This window comes from Micrasema longulum, unplaced genomic scaffold, assembly GCF_059751315.1.
Source record: "Micrasema longulum isolate JH-2025_06_02 unplaced genomic scaffold, ASM5975131v1 h1tg000607l, whole genome shotgun sequence".
In the NCBI taxonomy this organism is placed as follows: Eukaryota; Metazoa; Arthropoda; class Insecta; order Trichoptera; family Brachycentridae; genus Micrasema; species Micrasema longulum.
The window spans coordinates 294308-313024 of record NW_028277803.1 but is presented as its reverse complement, the minus strand read 5'-3'; the positions used below and the strand labels follow the sequence as shown (position 1 = coordinate 313024).

At 30.0% G+C, this 18717-nt stretch overlaps 1 protein-coding gene across 5 annotated transcripts in view; it reads right to left on the bottom strand.

Moving 5' to 3' along the window:
• Positions 1-209: 209 nt before the first annotated feature.
• LOC148280203 (integrin alpha-PS3-like) overlaps positions 210-18717 on the bottom strand; it is a 42154-nt gene continuing 23646 nt past the window's right edge. For all 5 annotated transcript variants that reach the window (XM_088228752.1, XM_088228751.1, XM_088228750.1 and 2 more), the window contains exons 10-25: positions 17974-18082; positions 14720-14893; positions 13725-13895; positions 12586-12716; positions 11392-11464; positions 10895-11036; positions 9752-9950; positions 7253-7416; positions 7082-7163; positions 5517-5636; positions 3081-3279; positions 2525-2728; positions 1599-1659; positions 1336-1474; positions 1160-1225; positions 210-1058 (exon numbers count right to left, since the gene is read on the bottom strand). In XM_088228752.1, coding sequence (XP_088084878.1) covers positions 1020-1058; positions 1160-1225; positions 1336-1474; positions 1599-1659; positions 2525-2728; positions 3081-3279; positions 5517-5636; positions 7082-7163; positions 7253-7416; positions 9752-9950; positions 10895-11036; positions 11392-11464; positions 12586-12716; positions 13725-13895; positions 14720-14893; positions 17974-18082 — 2073 coding nt within the window. In that variant the 3' untranslated portion in view covers positions 210-1019. The remainder of the gene's footprint in view (positions 1059-1159; positions 1226-1335; positions 1475-1598; positions 1660-2524; positions 2729-3080; positions 3280-5516; positions 5637-7081; positions 7164-7252; positions 7417-9751; positions 9951-10894; positions 11037-11391; positions 11465-12585; positions 12717-13724; positions 13896-14719; positions 14894-17973; positions 18083-18717) is intronic.

Below are 18717 nucleotides of genomic sequence, written 5' to 3'. Positions count from 1 at the left end.
ATTAAGTGAGAGTTTTTATTTTAATTTCTTCGCACAAAATAGCTTAGAAATTTACAATCCAAACAATAATACTAGGAAACTGAAATATTTTACCAACACATAATTTATAAGAAATTAATTCCACCACAGAAGCCACTGTTCAGACGCTTGACTCACGCATGGAAGGTTCTGGGTTCGATTGACGATGAGAACACAAAATTTTTATGTGATTTTTCTCAAGCCTGGGTGTTCCGTGCTGTAATTCACAACTGTAATTAGACCTACTGGCCTGTTTGGTGCAAAAATATTAAAATAATAATGTGGTTAGTTTTAAGATTTCAACATGTTTAAAGAGATCAGTAAAAAGCATGCTGGATCATCACCACTACATCATTCAATTGCTTGAGCCATTCTGAAGAAACTAATAATTTGGGAGCAGCACTCAATAAAATTTTGGATTTTTAACCAAATCATAAAAACTATAATTCAATGTCAAACTGCTTTAGTGTCACTGCGCGGCGAGTAGCAGAAACACAAAATTGCGCAACACTGCTCAGCACTCCATACAAAATTTTGTTGCGCAGCCCCGCTGAAGTTCAGTGACGCTCTAGCGCAGTTTGACATTTAGCACTATCTTCAATTTATTTATGAATTAATATTATTATTATCAATGTCAGATAAATAAATAGTACAACTATCACTCTAAAATGACTACATTTTAATCAGGTTCCAATAGTCACTGGGTATCACCAATTTTGCAATATATTTAAGAGTTCTATATACATTTCTTATAAATCCTATCATAAGAAGCAGCACCCTTTATGTCATTAATATTTGGGTATTATTTTTTAAAATGTGATGAATATAAATTATTAATAACCTTTCTACGTACTAAATTTTGTTTGTTTTTAACAGTACTCCATTCACCCCATTACATAAATATTATATGGCACTTTTAAATTGTTAGATATGAATATCACATTTTTTACTATCTCACAAAGTTAGATTAGGTATTATTTGAATTTGTATCTCAATTCATTCTAAAGATCTTCATCTGTGAGGTCATCGATGGTTTCATTCTGTAAAAAAATTACATCAATTATTCAATTTGATAATATGTAATTTAATTTATGTACAACATTAATAAATATAAGAAAAACATATATTAGTCATCACTTACAATACTGTTATCTTGATTTTTAAGTAGTTCCAAGTCTTCTTTTGTACTTCTTCTGAAGAAATTGCACTGCAAATAAAAATACAATTAACTTTGCTCGGGACCAACATAATATATTCATGTTTTCTGTACTTACTAGTATTTTTAAAATAAAACAATTGTGATGCAAAAATGCAAACCTTATATAGCCCAAATGTAATAACAGTCAGTAGAAGAATTCCAAGAATCACAGACAGAATAATAATCCAAATCGGAGTGGAGGGAGGAGGCGGAACAGAACCAACCACTAAAGATCTAGTGTAGCTGTACACTTTAGTTCTAGAAAAAAAGATTGTAAGTAGGATCTGTCACTGTATTTATTTGTTGAGATATTATTGACAAATTTTGTCCTTCATATTCTATAAGTAATTTAAAAATAATAATTATTATATTCATAACTTACGGCCTTAATGCAACTGCATACGTAGAAAGCATAACTGCATTTTCTTTCTTAATAATATTGTCTGTAAAAAAATAAAATTGTAAATAAAACATTTGTATGGAATCGTCAATTCCAAACAGAACAAGCATATTTTTTTATAGGTTTACGAGGTTTGATTGATATGATCCACCCCTGACCTGCTTCGAGTTGACCAGTCAAGCTGATGTGTTTGCATTATTTAGCCATATTAGACATATTTGTCTATGTGTAAAATACCGAGCGACAAGTTGAAACCGGCAACGGTTTAGTTACAACAGGCCGCTGATCACTACAAAATGCTGCAAGTTGCTATTTCATCAAGACAATGCTCCAGCACACACTAACTCCTTACTGCTGGGTTTAAATTGGCTAAACACCCTCCATATTCAACAGATCTAGCCTCCAGTGACTACGAGGTATTCTCAAAAAATTAAGGAACATTTTTGGGTGGAAATACAGTTTTGGATGGCAATGAGATCACGTGCTGTGTAGATGAGTGATTGGCAGGGGTCAGACAAATGTTCTACCAGGAAGCTATTGAAATGATGGAGCATCGCTGGGAGAAGTGCATACAAGTCCAGTAGGACTTCTTAAAAAAATAAGGCACATAAAGTTTTTCTTATCTACTTCCAAATAGCCCAGGGACGTAGCATATTAATCAACCCTTGGAATATTGTAGTTGTGTAAAAACAAGTATTTATTATTTAAAACATTTGAAGAATATAAAAAAAAACATGTAAAAAATATTGATTTTAATAGTAATAATTACTTTTTTTATAATGTAGTTCTTAAAAAAAAATTACAATAAAAGATAATAATAGTACTTAAAAAATAGAAAAAAATGAACTATTGATATAAAGTTAGTTATATATTAAAAAAATAAAGATGTACTAAGTGAAAATGCATACCTAGATTGGTGACATTAAGCTTCATTCGAAGCACCATATGCGCCCCATTTCCACCGGCCGGTAGACCGCCTATTTTAATACAATTCACGATGAAACAAGTGACGTGTTTGTCAGTACAATTGAGATGGAGTGTTTTAGTTTTTGGGAAATTTCCTTCAGTCATAATGATGGGCAAATCAACTTCTGTATTGGTGTCAAATATATCTGAAAAAAGTATATAATAAATTAATATTTATGCTATTTTGTCCGCCTCGTGATCAAATGGTCAGCGAGTTTGCCTACCATGCGAGGGTTTTCGAGTTTGATATTTACTTTAAAGGGTGGTTTTAGAATATTTTTATTTTATATTCCTCGGACTAGCACCTGAAGCGTAAGACTGACCATCTTACCAATTGAATAAAATTTCACCTTTCCGGGAATCAAATCCGGGACCTCAGGCATGGTACCCAAAAGAGCCAACCGCAACATCATAATACAGATGTTTAATTAAGTTTTAGTTAGTCATTTTAACAAAAATGTACAAATTTATTTAATCGTATTAAATACAGGTTAGTACCAAATTGGAATAAGTCCTGGGACAATTTTTTAGGTATTCCTTCAGTGTAGGCGACTGATTCAGCCGATGCTTCAGTTGTTTGATACATCTGAGTAGTATCAGAATCATTTTCAATCGCAACATAATGTCCTTCATCAGCTCCTAGATAGAAATTTCCATTTTCCGGATTACACAAGAAAGGAGCCTGATTTAACGTATCCTGTAAATAGATAAAAAATATATGTATATTTTCCTCAAATGTTTTGTTTTACTTCATGATTTAGAAAGGTAGTATATTTGATTGGTTTAAATTTTATCTTATTTACTATTTTTATTACAATACAAAATTGTATAATTGAGGGTTTTAGAATCAAACTTCAAATGACTAAACAGATAAAATAGTGTAAGTCACTCTCCAAGCACAAGATCTAGTCTCTTTTTTGGAAAGTAACAGCTTTAACATTTAAAAAATTATGAAAGTAGATTTTATAGTAAATAATTATATTAATCAATAAAAAAATTATAAAAAAACTTGGAAATCTCCACTAAAAAAAGAAAATTAGTTATTGATGCCAAAATAAACTATACATAAAAACCTACCTACCTAAATAATAGCGTAATTCAAAACCGTCTTCTAAATCTTGCAAAAACAGATTTCAATTATACTTGACACCGCAAACTTAGCATTCTCCATTGAGTTGGTGAAGTATAATTAGAAATCATTTTTGCAAATATATTAGTAACCCCTTCAATGGAGATTTATAAGTTTGCTCTTCTAATACCCTCAATTATTAATTTGATTAAAATTTTGTAATAATCTTCATAATCTTCCTTTATAAAAATTAGGGCTCAACACAGTCGAAATATGTCCAGTAAAATGTAATTTTTATTTTGTAAATTTTGTTAGTAAATAAATTAATTGTAAATGTAATTTTTATTGATTGGGCAATATCGTCGGGTTACTGGCTGTTCATTAAACAATGATTTAATTAAAATTACAAATATATGTTGGTTTATTATCTTAATATCCATTTATTTGTATGTATGCATCATTTCTGCCATGCAAATAAACATAGGCTGAATAAGTGATGCGCCATAAAGTGAATTTTGCAAGAGATTCAATTAAAGATTAAAAAAAGAAAGAAAAACAAGCATATCTTTTTTTATTTTAAATCAATTCTAAAACAATGTAGATAAGACATGTCTTACATAAAACTATTAGGGCTTTGTAGGATTAATACCAGACACAATTTTAATGTAAACGTAATTGACAATTCATTGAAATAAATAAAAAATTGTGTAATATGAATCCGTCGACTTAATGAACTTCGTATAAGAGGATTTCAATGTTAAAATTTATGCCTGATATCCATGGGTTTCAGCTAATATGACACAGTTTAAAATTCTGGAAAAAATTGTATATATTTACTGTCATTTGTCTTTTTACAGACAATATTATAAAATAGTGTTTTTGATACTAAGATATAATTTTAATATGACGAAAGCCGAAAGAGAAAATATCTATTGATAAATCAAAAATTCATTTTGTTAAAGTAAAATTGAAGATTTGATGGTGGACATAATATAAATATATTAGAGAGCATTAGATAAAATGAGAGGCCAGTCACCATTCACCATACAGGCAGGGCATGTAATGTAATTCCTCTCTTCAACTATTTAGCACCTTTGAGGTGATTTTCACAAGAATGGTGCTGTATATTAGGTGTTCGCATAAATTGTATAATTTTTTTTCCAAATTGAAAAATCAGCACCAAAAGTGAAACAAACTGGTAAAAGTTATAACGTCATTAGAAATAAAATTTTCCACTCTACAAGATATTGTGTTTGCTTTTACGTTACATGTATTATTTTATTAGATTAGAAGCCTTCAAAATAGAATGTCAAGTAGACGAAAGTGAGCACTTTCGACAACTAGTTCTGTTAGCGTTTAATCAAGAGAATAAAGCTACCAATGCTGCTCGCGATATTTGTGCAGTGTACGGTGAAGATGCTATGAATTATTGTCTAATTTGTTGTAAAATCATTAAGGAGAATACATTATTGACTTATTTGTTGTATTTTTTGGTTGTGTTTTCTTGTTCTCTTCATTTGGAAAAATATTGACAAAACTTATGTTAACACCTAATAAATTATCCAGAATAATAATAGAGTACAAGATTGTTACAGGAGGTCTTCTGGTGATACTATTCAAAAATATTAATTCTATAATGAAATTTGAATTAGGCTAATCTTTCATATAAAATAGTAACATTTTAAAATAAAACAAGTAATAAAAACTCAATCAAAATTGTATGTTCATGATAACTTAGTAATTTTTTAAAAAAAGAGAAAGAAATACATAAATGAAAAAGAACATCATCTTCACATCATTATTTGATCTATAGTATCCCGTTAAATAAATCCGGTATTGTAAAGATAAAATCATTTTGTGCATACCCTTGGCTCAAAAACATCAATCAGTGTGTAGTTCATGTTTGTAGCTTTGTCCATATACGCTACGGGAATGTAATATTTAATTTGGAAAGCATCTAGCGATGTTGGGCCCTCGTTCACTACCTGCATAAATCAAAATAATCCATTAAATATGTGCAGTCTATTCTATATTGATAAGTTAGACAACCGCAGACAAAAATAAAAGCTAATGAAGATTTTAATGGACTTTGATGTACATAATGTTTAAGTGGACTTTACTATATAAATTTGTTCGCCTCGTAGTCTAATGGTCAGTTTATTTGCTTACCATGCGAAAGGTCTCGGGTCCGATTCCAGGATGCTGATGACAATGGGAAGTTAACATTTATCTTCAATTTTATCAATTTATATATTGAGTTTTCTGTATAAAAATCAGAATATGCCTACATTTTTTTCTTTAAAACATGTTCAATTATAGGATACCGATGAAGATACTTGAAATATTCATGCAAATATACTCATTTTTGTACACAAATATTGATTTTTCTGTCGAAGGTAACTCTGTCAACTTCCCGCTGTAATCGGGGCCCTGAGAAGGTTAACATGAAATATTGATTTAATAAGGTGTTTTTACACTAGAATATTTCACATTCCTTGGACTGACCGCAAGGTGTTCAGTCTCATGCTTCAGGTACCAGTCTGGGAGCAATGAAATATAGCCTGTATACCAAACGATATTTTTAATTAATATTTCATGTCGACCTTGCAAGAATCAAATCCGGGACCTCGAGCATTGTAGGTGAATGTGGTAACCACTACTCTACGAGGTGGACTTAACTGCACTCGATTTCCTTTCTCAAGATTTTTTACTCGAGTACTCTCATCATGGGTACCGCCATCGAGTTGAAAACAGTAATATGGTTTTATTTCACAGAGAGAACTGTATTATTTATTTATTATTCTTAAAAGCTTTGTACGTATAAGCAAAGCAATAAATAAAATGTATCCTTAATTCACCCAGATACGGAGAGATATCATTAGTTGACAGGTAATTCACCGAGTACAGGTTTATGGTAGAGTGACTTTGTCACTAAGTTCTATATTTTTCAACTAGAGATTGTGTGAAAAATCATTAGTCCACTATGCGATCCGAAATGACTGTTTATAATTACATATATAATTTCCCTCACTACAGTTTTGCAGGAGATTATTGAAAAATAAAGAACTTGTGATATAAAGTCATTTTACCATAAATCTGTACATAATGAATTTTACCTGTCAACTTGTCAATATACAAACACTCATTTATCTACATATTTGCAAAATTAAATTCAAGTTACATGGAATAAAAACATAATTCAAAATATATATTTAGTATACCCATGTAATATTGTAGAAACAAATTAACTTACGCCTTTTAGTATGATTTCAATTTGAGGTTAAGTAAACTGTTGGTAAGATAAATAATTTATTTATCTTATAGCTCAGTTTTATTTTAAAAGACACTATGTCGCAACTTCGCGGAACTCTTGCCCTATGTTGATTTTGATAATGTTGATCTTATAACTATAATAATTACATTCATTTACCTCGTATGTATGTGAAATAGTTATATTTTGAGGCTTCGTTGAACTAGAATTGATATTAACAAATCCATCATTTGCAGCCTCCCTAAAATGAATGTTTTAAAATTATTTTATATTGTTATTGAGATATTGAATATAAAATACCATACATATAATTTAATTATGAATTCTTACCCTATGACTAGAATTGTGGCTTCCGTTTCCAAAGGTATTTGCAAATTATAAATATTATCTCCGGGAGTGAGTTCCTCGCCTCCACTGGATACAGTTATATTAAAGTTGATCAGAGAATGAAAACTCGTTAACAATGATGCATCCAATTCCACAACTATGAATGTCTAAAAAAAAACATAAAAAACATAAATTTATTTAAGTTTATATTATTTTTTATAGACACAAGCCCCAACTCTATGGAACTATAAATAGTCTTGTGTTGAGTTGGGACGAACAGTGTAAAATAATAAAATTAATTTAAAATAAAAGAGATCAATTTATGCATGCTTTCCAAACAACTATGCCAGAGCGAAATCTCATTTTTACGCACCCAAAAGCCATACAAATGCAAGCCTGAGGCGATTCGCTAGCTAAATACCAGTGGCGAATGGTGATTTTATTTACAGGTAAGCTATAAAAAAATATCATATATTTGTACCTACATAAGAGGTACATAATATAATGTAAGTAATATTTACTATGAATTGATATTTTTCTGTGGTTCTGTGTGATGCAACAACTCTCATTCATGAAATCAACTCAAACGATGTAACTTCGTGATATATTATATTATATAGATATATTATCCATTACATTAATATATAATTCATTAAAAAATAAATAAAAAATACCACTTTGATTTCAGTCAATATTAGGTATTAAATTGAAATGTCAACTGGCCGCGTTGTTCTAGTAATTAATAGTGCTAAAAACGGCCGCGTGGAGCGCTATATGTCCTGCAATATGACGCATGAAAGTAATTATAGTCTTATGTTAAAAGTACAATCTCAAAGAAAAATAGTCCTTAAGAAACAATGTTTGAAATACTGTTTTCCAAATCAAGAATCTTCAAATAATTTGTGTAATCTGCAAGTTTAATCTAGGAGAAAAAACCCGCACTGGGGTTAAGACATTCAAAATATAGTATACTTAATTGTATGAAAAATAAGCTGGAATAATCGGCTACTTTCTTGGCTCACCGCAGGCGCTGGGTGCGCTTAATTAAAATTTATATTTATATTAGAATAAAAATACAAACGGTGGAAATGATTTAAAATAAATGTTATTTATTTATTTGTTTTTCTGTAAATAAAGTTACAATAAAACATTATTACGGTTAGTCAAATATAATGGTAAGCTGCGCATAATCGCTTCTATACACGGTTTGCCCCTGTTATTACGGCATCTGTATAATGATATGGACATATTCTTCTGTATATTTTGACAGTTTAGCAGCTACCTCTTTTTTATTTTGTAATGCTATTCTTCCTGATATAGTCTACATTATGTAATGGGTTAGTGCCCATAAAGTAATGCTGACTACAATTGTTACATAAATAAATAAATAATGATAATTTCAAAAATATGATTTAAACTCATAATATTTAATTTAACTCAAAATTGTAAATTCAATATGGGATTGCCCTGAACTGTTATCTCTCATCAACTTCAGGGTGCTTGGGAGAATGACTAGACAGGTGCCACCGTTTTGTAGCAACAAACGGACAGTGTATACTTGTAATGCGGTATTAAATAGACTTCATGAACTCGGCAATAGTTATTCCCACGTATCTGATATATTTAGTGTAGGGTATTGTTCCTATAGAACAAACCTTTTGAACTTTTTCAAAGATGGTGAATGGTAATTATATTTATTTATTCATGCATTTCATATACAATTTTTTGTTCATTTTGCCTGGCTGTGTGAAACAGTACTTATGATTTTCTTGTAGTTTTACTGTAGAATGTTTTATTATTTAAACTTTCTACTGAATATGCTGTATAATTTTTAGGTTATTTTTTTTATATAAATCTTTTATGATTTTTGGTGTGATTTTTTTTTAAAATCTTGTTTTTAATATTCATGTTTTTGAAAAAAAAAAAATATTAAGCCAAATATGTTAATATTATAAATATTTGTAAAAGGCAGATTTGCCGTTTATGTTAATAAAATAAAATAATATACAAAACATGTTTTGAAAAAACCAGCAAAAATATCTACATATTTAAATCCCCCCTCCTTAGGAAAATTTTCTCCCAAATTTGTCACTTAAAAAATGATTAAAACTAAGCAAGTGAAAAGCAAATAAAAAAGGGGCTGCTAGCAAGAATGTAAGAAATATGGATGTTCAAATATAATCAGAACCGTGAAATTATCACATGAACCAGCCAGTGACAAGTTGTAGCCTTGTAAATGCCTAGACTTACATATTTCTTTATTGAAATTTAATTATCTGTTGAAATATTTAGCAATTGTGATTTAATAGCATGAAAAAATCAAGTGGATAATAAAGTGCTTTTGCTTAGTGACCATGGAAAATATAATGAATAAAATGCTTAGTTGAACTATCTATTAAAAAGAAAGAGTATTTTTGCTCTCATGTAAGGACTACATATTTGCTCATCTGCAATGTAATCACTGATCGGTCAAAATGACAATCGAAGTGCAAAAAATGTTACCTCAGAATCAGTAGATAAGGGGTTTGCGAGATCACAGGTGAGAAGAGACTCCACAAGGTGACAGCGGTGTGGAACTCTCAGCAGGGGAATAGCAGAGGGAGGAGTGAACTCAACTCGCGTGAGAAAGGCTGGTTCGCCCACATTCCAGATGCGTATATTGAGTCCAATACTTGGACTTGAACCGATGGTGTAGGGAGACCTATAATCAACAACGTAATAAAATAAATTACATTTACAACTACAAACTAAAATGATTTAAAGATAGGTGATACATTGAATACTCACAAAGAAATATTAGTTAAAAAATCTGAAAAACTATTACAAACCTGACTGAGACAGTATATAAGTATTGGAATTTTATATAAGTATTGAAAAATAAATCTTTCCATAGAAATCTAGAAATTAACAGGGTTTTTGATTGATTGGTTTATGAGCTCACTTTACACACACCTTTCGTGGCCAAGTGAATGAAGATAGTTCTGTGTATGAAATAGAACCAGAACCCTCGATGAGTGTTTTCAACATAGTGGCTACTTTCAGGTAAAAATTCTAAAAAAGGAAATGGAGTAAAGATAAGTCCGTTTCTGCAGTAGTTGTTGGCGCTTTCACCTACCATGCTTGGTCACTGGGCCCGTATTACAATGGGAAGTAGAGTTATATTCAATTGTGAATATTTATGTAAAATATATTTTTAGACATGTTCAATTACATGTTTCCGACGACAATACTTCAAAGTTTCATATAAATATACGCATTTTCATACAGGAAATTCGATTTTACTTTACAGACAACTGAAATCTTCAGAAAACTTACACCTTTTAACAACAGATGTCATTAGTTTTCTCCATATTTCCATTCTCTATAATAAATCAACAAGCATGGGAATGTTTATTAAAAAAAATATATATTTACAGAATTGAAAAAATTACATACGAGAATATGGAAGTCAACTACCTATAGGCAGAATGGTGAATGTTATTCAGCAGTAAAATGATCATTTAACCCAGCCGATGACAGATCATTATCCCTATAAATGTCTAGACATTCATATTCCCAACAGCTTCATCCCTAGACAACTAGACATCCTTAGTTTCTATTTTCCCATCACTTCAGGCAGGGCAAGTAATGGATTTTTTTTCTTACTTGATCAGAGGTTTGACGCTTAACTTGAGGTCTGGTTGACAAATCTGGTCGTCGCCACATCCCGTGGCAAATGGCACTCGAAGTAAGGCATCGCGTTTTGTTGAAGGTCGAAGCACGGCACATTTCTCACAAAAATAAGTATCTAAAAATAAATAAGAATAATCAGTAAGGCATGGACAAATTACGGCCCGATTAGAGATTCTATCTAGCCTGCCATAGATTTTAAAACAATAGTTCACATTCATATTCAATTTCTGTAGGTATACAATTTTTTATTTTAATATGCATAAAATCATTAATATATACAGTTACTTTTGATAAACATGTAGGTAAATACAGCTTTGATTAAATTAAATTGAAAAAAAACAGGGTTTTAAAAGAAGGATTTCAAACTTCTGCTTATGATAGTCTCATTTTACATATATTTTTACAGATATTATTTATAACTCGAAAATTAAATTAAAGGTAAAACACAATACGAATGCAAATAAACTCACCAACAGTTGGATTTTTTCTGAGATCGAAATTCATATGAACGTCAATTGGCCGAGAGAAATCAGTACTATTTGACTGAAAAAAATAACATGTTTATTTAAAAAAAAACATTGAAGCACATAATTAAAAATATGCAATTTTTTATAAGAATATAATTTGTAGTCATATCACAGGAGACACAACTAATGTTTTTATTAAGTATGCTTTCCTGTTTTATAAGTATCCAATTCAATGTCTTGTGATAAAACATTACCCCTTCCTTAGAGATGCAAGTACAGTAAAACTCCAACTATCCAGATCAATGAGTGCCAGACATTATCACATAAACACTTACTTAAACATGTTCAGCAGAGCGAATTGCTCTGACGAAGAAATGCACCGGCCGTCAGTGCCCTTTTTTATTTGTAATAATACCATTATATTTTATTTCCTGAGAACGATTATGATATTTGGCAATCTGGATGACTGAAGTTCGGATAAAAGGAGTTCTACTGTATTAAATTATTTAAAAAAACAAACTGCATTGGATTTTTTATGAACATCGTTGATTGTATAGATTTTTAAAACTAATAAATAATGTCTACACTTTTTTAAATGACAGATTTAATCTTCTGCTATTTGATTACCGAAATAACCAAGATTCCAAATAATATATAATTAACTATCAAGCAATTGTCGTAAGAGAAAAAAACATTTATTTACTGTCAGTCCCAAGCAAAAGTTCACTAATTGCATTATATTAAAAATACTTATAATTAGATTTTTTTTTAAATGGTAGAAAAAATATTTTTTATATAGTGAGTTTTTGCTTCGACAATGTATTTTTTATGTGTTCATTTTAATTTTTCAAGTGATGCAGATAAGGGAACAAAGTGTATAAATATTCATATATTATATGACGCAAAGGTTTAATTGCACTGAGTAATATCTCTTTTAGAATTTCTTGCTTGATGTAAAAATAAATGGGGGAGATAAAAAAATAAATGGGGGATTGAAAACATATTTATTTTTATTTGCATTAAGATATATTATACCCTGTAAGGTATTTCGTAAACTGTTTAATAAATAAAAAATACATGCAACTGCAAGGTAAAAAATTACTTTAGGGTACTCAAATACACATTTTGTATTGGGAGATAAAATGTTTATTTGATGATATTTTAAATATTTCTGTATAACAATTGAAAAATTCTTACATCAATGAGGATAATCGATTCTTTGCAGTAAATAAGACCAAGCTTCCCCATAACATTATAAGTTTTATCATTGGGATTCTCAAGTTTAGCAATATTGTATTCCCGATCAACTTCGAGATTAACTGCTATTTCTGAAAAATATCAATCACAAATTTTAAAATGTCATTCAACCAGTACTTATGTATATTGTATATAATATATTTATCTTAACCATAAATGTTCTAGTATTTTTCATTGGAATCAATAAATCATCACACCTTTTATACAATATTTTGGTTAAAAATAACATTTTTGGATGCGATTGTCATATTATAAGTGTGGTCTTATTGTGTATGCATTTCAAACAAAATATTAAGGATTTTCTTTTAAATTGGATGCATAGTATCTTCTTATTCTGATAGACAGATATTTAAAATATGAGTGGTAAATTATTAGAGAAGGGAACCCCAATAATCAATAATAGATAAAGCGCCAAGAGTATTAAAAATCCAATAATAATTGTTTTTAAGATTGTTCCATTTTTTTAATATTACGTCATAATGATTTTTTTTAATGTCTTCAATTTTGGTAATCAACTTACAATTTTTAAAAATAATATTTTTTTGAACGGCCATCTTGTCAAATCTTCTGACAAATAATCAATACACTGGTAGGTAGGTTTAATATATTTTGAATATTGTTAATACGGTGGCAGAATACTGTTTTATTATTTTTATTATTATTATTTATTATTATTATTAGTTATAGGCAAATAGTCTTTGATGGTGTGCTTATAAGGTCTAAATCTCGTGTACTGCTTTTTGTCTGCGTACTTCTTCCTTCAAAAAAGCATCCAAACGGTTTTTTAACTGGTTGACTGAAATGGAATGGACAACTAGACTTGGCAATTTATTCCAGTCTGAAACTACCCTGCTGGAAAGGAAGTTTTCTTGGGATTGAGGTGGAATTAAGGACGAGGGACCTTTTTTTGTTGTTGAGTAATTTGGGGATTTTTGTAGCACATATTTGAACTTTTTCCAGTAGCTCGATGTCTTTAGTGAAGTAGTGTTTGTTTACTCTTTTGAATAAAATGTTAAAAACAGTGTGATTTAAAAATAATTTACATAAGTTAAACTCAGTTATTGTTAGTTACACATTACCTGCCAAAAATTGAACGGCTCCAATAAACTTAAAGCATATTTTAGCAGTGAAATTGGTGGATTCTAAGGATAATTCTGATGGGAAAGCTTCCATTGTGGATACAACATCAATAGATGGGTGACATCGCAGTAACACAGCTTTTGCACTCTCATATGCACCTATTGCCAAATCTGTGAAAAATGAAAATATATTTATTTATTTTATTGGGTAAACAAACAATATGTACAGAAATATTGAAATTTCTTTGCACACGGTGTAACTGGGAGGGTGGATCGTCGGTGGCAGAGCGATGGGAGACTTCAATGCCAATCGATTTAACCCCCATGTATGTTCCGCGATATTCAGTCGTTTAAAAGTTATTCAAAATCCGATTTTAGGCTGGATATGCTAAGTGTAGCCAAACTACTAAGTCTACGAGCGATTTTTTTTCAAGTAGCTCAATAGTAAGCTTTTTATTCTACAATACAGTTTTGAGTTGTTATTGGATTTGATTCCAAATAAAAAATAATCTTTAGAAAAAAATCTGCAAACTTAATTTTTCAACTAATTTTTAAGGGCCCTAAAAAATTTTTCTAACCTAAAATATTCTACAACATATCTTAAAAACTACTCTTATTTATAAAAGAGTAACTCTGAAAATATAATTTAGCTAGTGCTAGGGCATCATGGTAAAAAGTGAACTTGAATTGTACATGTGCTAAAATCGATATTTTTTCTGTGCATGAAAGACGTACTTAAAAAGTAAGCTAGATTATTTTGGTTAGACAATGCTACGATAGGAAGCAAAGAAACAAGTTTGCTTAATGAAAGAACGGGATTGAATAAAAAATTAAAAATACAAAGACATGTTGTTTTTTTTATATTATTTTTTAAAGTAAATACTTAAAATATGCTCATTAATTAAAAAAAATATTTTTAATATTAACGAATTGATAAATTATTAAGATGAATGTGTTTTGATAGTCAAGATCATGTTTATATTTTGAATACCCACCATTACACGAGTTGGAATCAATATCGACAGCTTTGGAAATACTGATTCCAAATCCTCGCATGTCATTCATGGAAATGCGTTGTGTATAGTTTGGGTTCAATCCATTTGCTGCCCCCAAATATATGTAAACTGCACCATCCCCATTATTTTCATACGGTGCTCCTATAGCCACATCTGAAACAATGTATTACCAATAATCAATGAAAGAAACTAGTAATAAATGTAATAAAATGTATCTATATCAAATAAGTACGCCTATCAAATACATAACCCTCATTACAAGAAATATTATTTTAATTAGAAAGCCCACCAGTTCTTAAAACTATTGACAGATATTATTATTATTTTTGCTTAACATGGATACAACCTAAAAAGCCATAGTAAGTTCATGAATATGTATTATGTAAACTGCAACTTAATTTAAAATGAATAAATATGTATGTTTACTTTATTGAAAGAACTTTTTCATGCATTTTTAATTCATGGTTAAGTTTAAATTTTTTTCTTTTTCTGCCAAGATTTCTCAAAGTTATCCAAAGATTGGGCTATTGCATGTCTACTATATTAAATTTTTTTAAACTATTTTTATACGATTACACATAATTCTCCGCTCTCGCCTTTGTACCAACTGAATCTATGATATGCTCGGCTCTGTGACTTATTACCATAGCAACGAATTGTGAAAAATGAACTTTGAAAATATTACTAATCTTAACATTCAACAAATAATATTTTTCTAACAAATTATATATCTGTTTTGTTTTTCACAGTTGCAGTAATAAAAGCATTTTCTCATCACTCACAATGGCATTTTCCTGTGTAGCATCACGCTTATAAGGGTGAAGGACCCTTAGAAAATGAAAGATTAGACCCACGAATTGAAAAGCCAACTACATAGAATTAAGAATAGTCCAGAAACCGCATACACGCATCAAACAGAAGGCGACTAAACTACTCTTAAAAGAGTTTTTTTTACATTTTGACCCATTAGTTTCTTTGTAGACGCCGCTCAGTACGCAGCTCCCAATTTGAATTCAACTATGCCGTGTTGTGTCGTTGTAAAATGTAGAAATACTGCTGGGATCTTTAAGAAACAGGATGAGATCACATTTCATGTGTAATTAGCAAATGCATGGGTAAGTAGGAATGCATTACTTAATAATTGAATTATTTTTCCATCTATTAGATTGTCAAAGAAAACAAAATGGACATTTCGTTAGTGTTGCCAAGATAGTAAAAAAAAATTACCCTACTTTGCTCATCTAACAAGAAAATAATGAAAATTGGATCTCGGATTAAACAACGCCGTGGTGGACATTTGGCCAACATTATCTTTAAAACATCAAATATTATTTAACATGATATAAAAATACCCGTTTTATGTAAAATAAATTTGTTTTATATTTTAAGTTCAAAGTTCATTAATTCAATAACTCTTATTAAATGACCCTTTACTTATCTACTCTGTTGTGTCAATTAATGTTTCCGCATGCACAATTAACATTTTAGGGAAATTAACAAATTGCTTCTTTTTTTTTTCTTACATTTGTGTTATGATTCTACTTTTTCCCATCTGCCAACATTACGCGGCGACTTCACTAATGCGCGCGGCGAAACTGGGGCAAAGTGGGGGGATTTTTGGACACAGTCCGATGTATTCAAATATGATTCTACGCTTCTTCTATTTGCTTGTAATGTGTCTATTTAATTATATGTTGTTGGCAAAAATAGATTTAGAAGTGATGACAATAATATATGAAATTGATATAAAATTTAATGAAATACATGATTCTTTTATGAAAAGTTAATAAATTTTCCCCTGAATAAAATAATTGTACTAAAGTACATAAATACTTCACTAGACCCCTTTATTATCAAGCAATAAAAATAAACACATATCTGTACATTTTGAACACACATTTTACTGAAAGTTTATTTACAAAAGATAGCAATTAATTCACAGAGAAATGTTGGGAAAACAGAGATAAACCGGGCAGGATATACCTATAGATGTAATTGTCATTGTGTCTCAGATAAAAAAATCATATTTACCAGGAAATTAGATAACAAATATCATTATTACACAATTAAAATTAAGCATTTTTGCAGTACATTGTAATAATATGCATGATTACGTTGATAAATTGTTTTAAATATTGTTAATTTTTAAAATTATTCACTCTGCTTTTTACGTCATAATGAGATACAAGCAAAACAGTTAAAGTGTACGTATTTTTAATACATCTGCTTTGAAGATGAACACTGCAGTGAGGTTCGAAATGCCACCAGAAAAAAAAAATGTCAGCAGGTAATATATCGTCGATGATACTGCAATACCGTGTAACTATCAATTTTGTATTTTTACAGAAGAATCTAAAAAGTTTTCAGTTAATATATTAATTATTTTATTTTATTTGGGAAATCAACGGTTCTACATACATATTTATAGTAAACAAACAGATATAGTGTATAAACTCAGAACTAATAACAGATTTTCACAAAGTATACAAAGTTAGTGAAGAAAATATATTACATATCAAATAAATACATATAAGTTTATACATATAAAAATATAATTTTCATGTACTCGTAAATATTTTTCAATAATCAAAGAATTTTTTATATTTTATTAAGAACAGTAAGTTATTGTAAATTAGGTGGGATTAGGACAAGCATGCTTGAAGAGAGGATAAGGAGGGGAAGGGAGATGTACATATTTATTATTATAATGTCTACTAAATTACATAATGTATTTTTAGTGTAAATTGTTTGAGTGATGTTTGTGTAGTCTATATCTTTAAATTTTGTATTGTACACTGAAAAAGTTCTATGAAAAAAAGCATTTTTAACATACGATGTTTAATAAACTAAAAACACCGCTGGGGTATTAGAACAATTATCATTATTAAGAGCAAAAATATAAATAATTAAAAACTAATAGCTCTTACTCCCTAGAACTAATTTATAAATTTATGCAGAAAAAAATTGAGGTTACGTGGTATTGCAGTATCGCCGACAAAGAAAAAACATTTAGATGTGCCCAAATTACATACTTAAAGACATTAAAAAAAGTAATTGAAAAAAAAATTGTTAGTTTAATTTAAAATAGAATATTGTCATGTCAAAATATTTTAGACAAAAAAATAACAGAAGTCTTTTAGGCAGTAAAGATGAAAATGTGTTAGGTGAGTTAAGTAATGCTTTTTTAAACAGTTATTTTACCCTTGTAACAGAAAAATATTAAAAAAATTTACCATTAAATCCATCATTATTAATATCGCCAATAGAAGCAATAGAGCTGCCAAATCTCGCACCACTCTGAAGGCTGCCGCCGATAGTAACTTGCTGCTCCACCATATTGGCCTGTTATAAAATTCCATCAAATCACTAACATTTTGAGTACGTTTAATTATTAGTAAATACATCATCATCATTCCCCGTTCCACACCCAGAGGTGCATAGAGCATTGCATTCCTAAACGAAACAAAGCGTATTTTGATCATCTGTCACATAAAGGTAAGGTGAATAATCTTACACTACAAGTGCCAGTCCAGGAATTATGAAATATTGCAGTTTTAACAACCCTTACAATCAATATTTCACCCTGCCAGGAATCAAACCCAGGATCTTAGTAATGGTAGTCGTTCGGGCGTATTTATAACTTCCACATGGGGGGTGTTCTAGAGGCACATAGGATGGCTTGGTGAGAACCTAGCATTGTACTTCAGCCTATCTTTGTTTTCAGAAATACGCATTTGCGTTCTTATAATTTTGGGTACCATTTTCAACGAGTTGTAGATGACTCACGATCGAAAATGAAATGGGAACCAAGATGGGTAAAATAAGGGTTTGAACCTCGAACCTCTGATCCGTGAGATCCGCGAAACTAGCCGAGGGACCACGACCTGATTTTAATTATCTCATATTTTAAGGTAATGGTAAAACATTAAGAGCAGGCATCTATGGGATTATCAAAATTAATATCCAATGTAAACTGC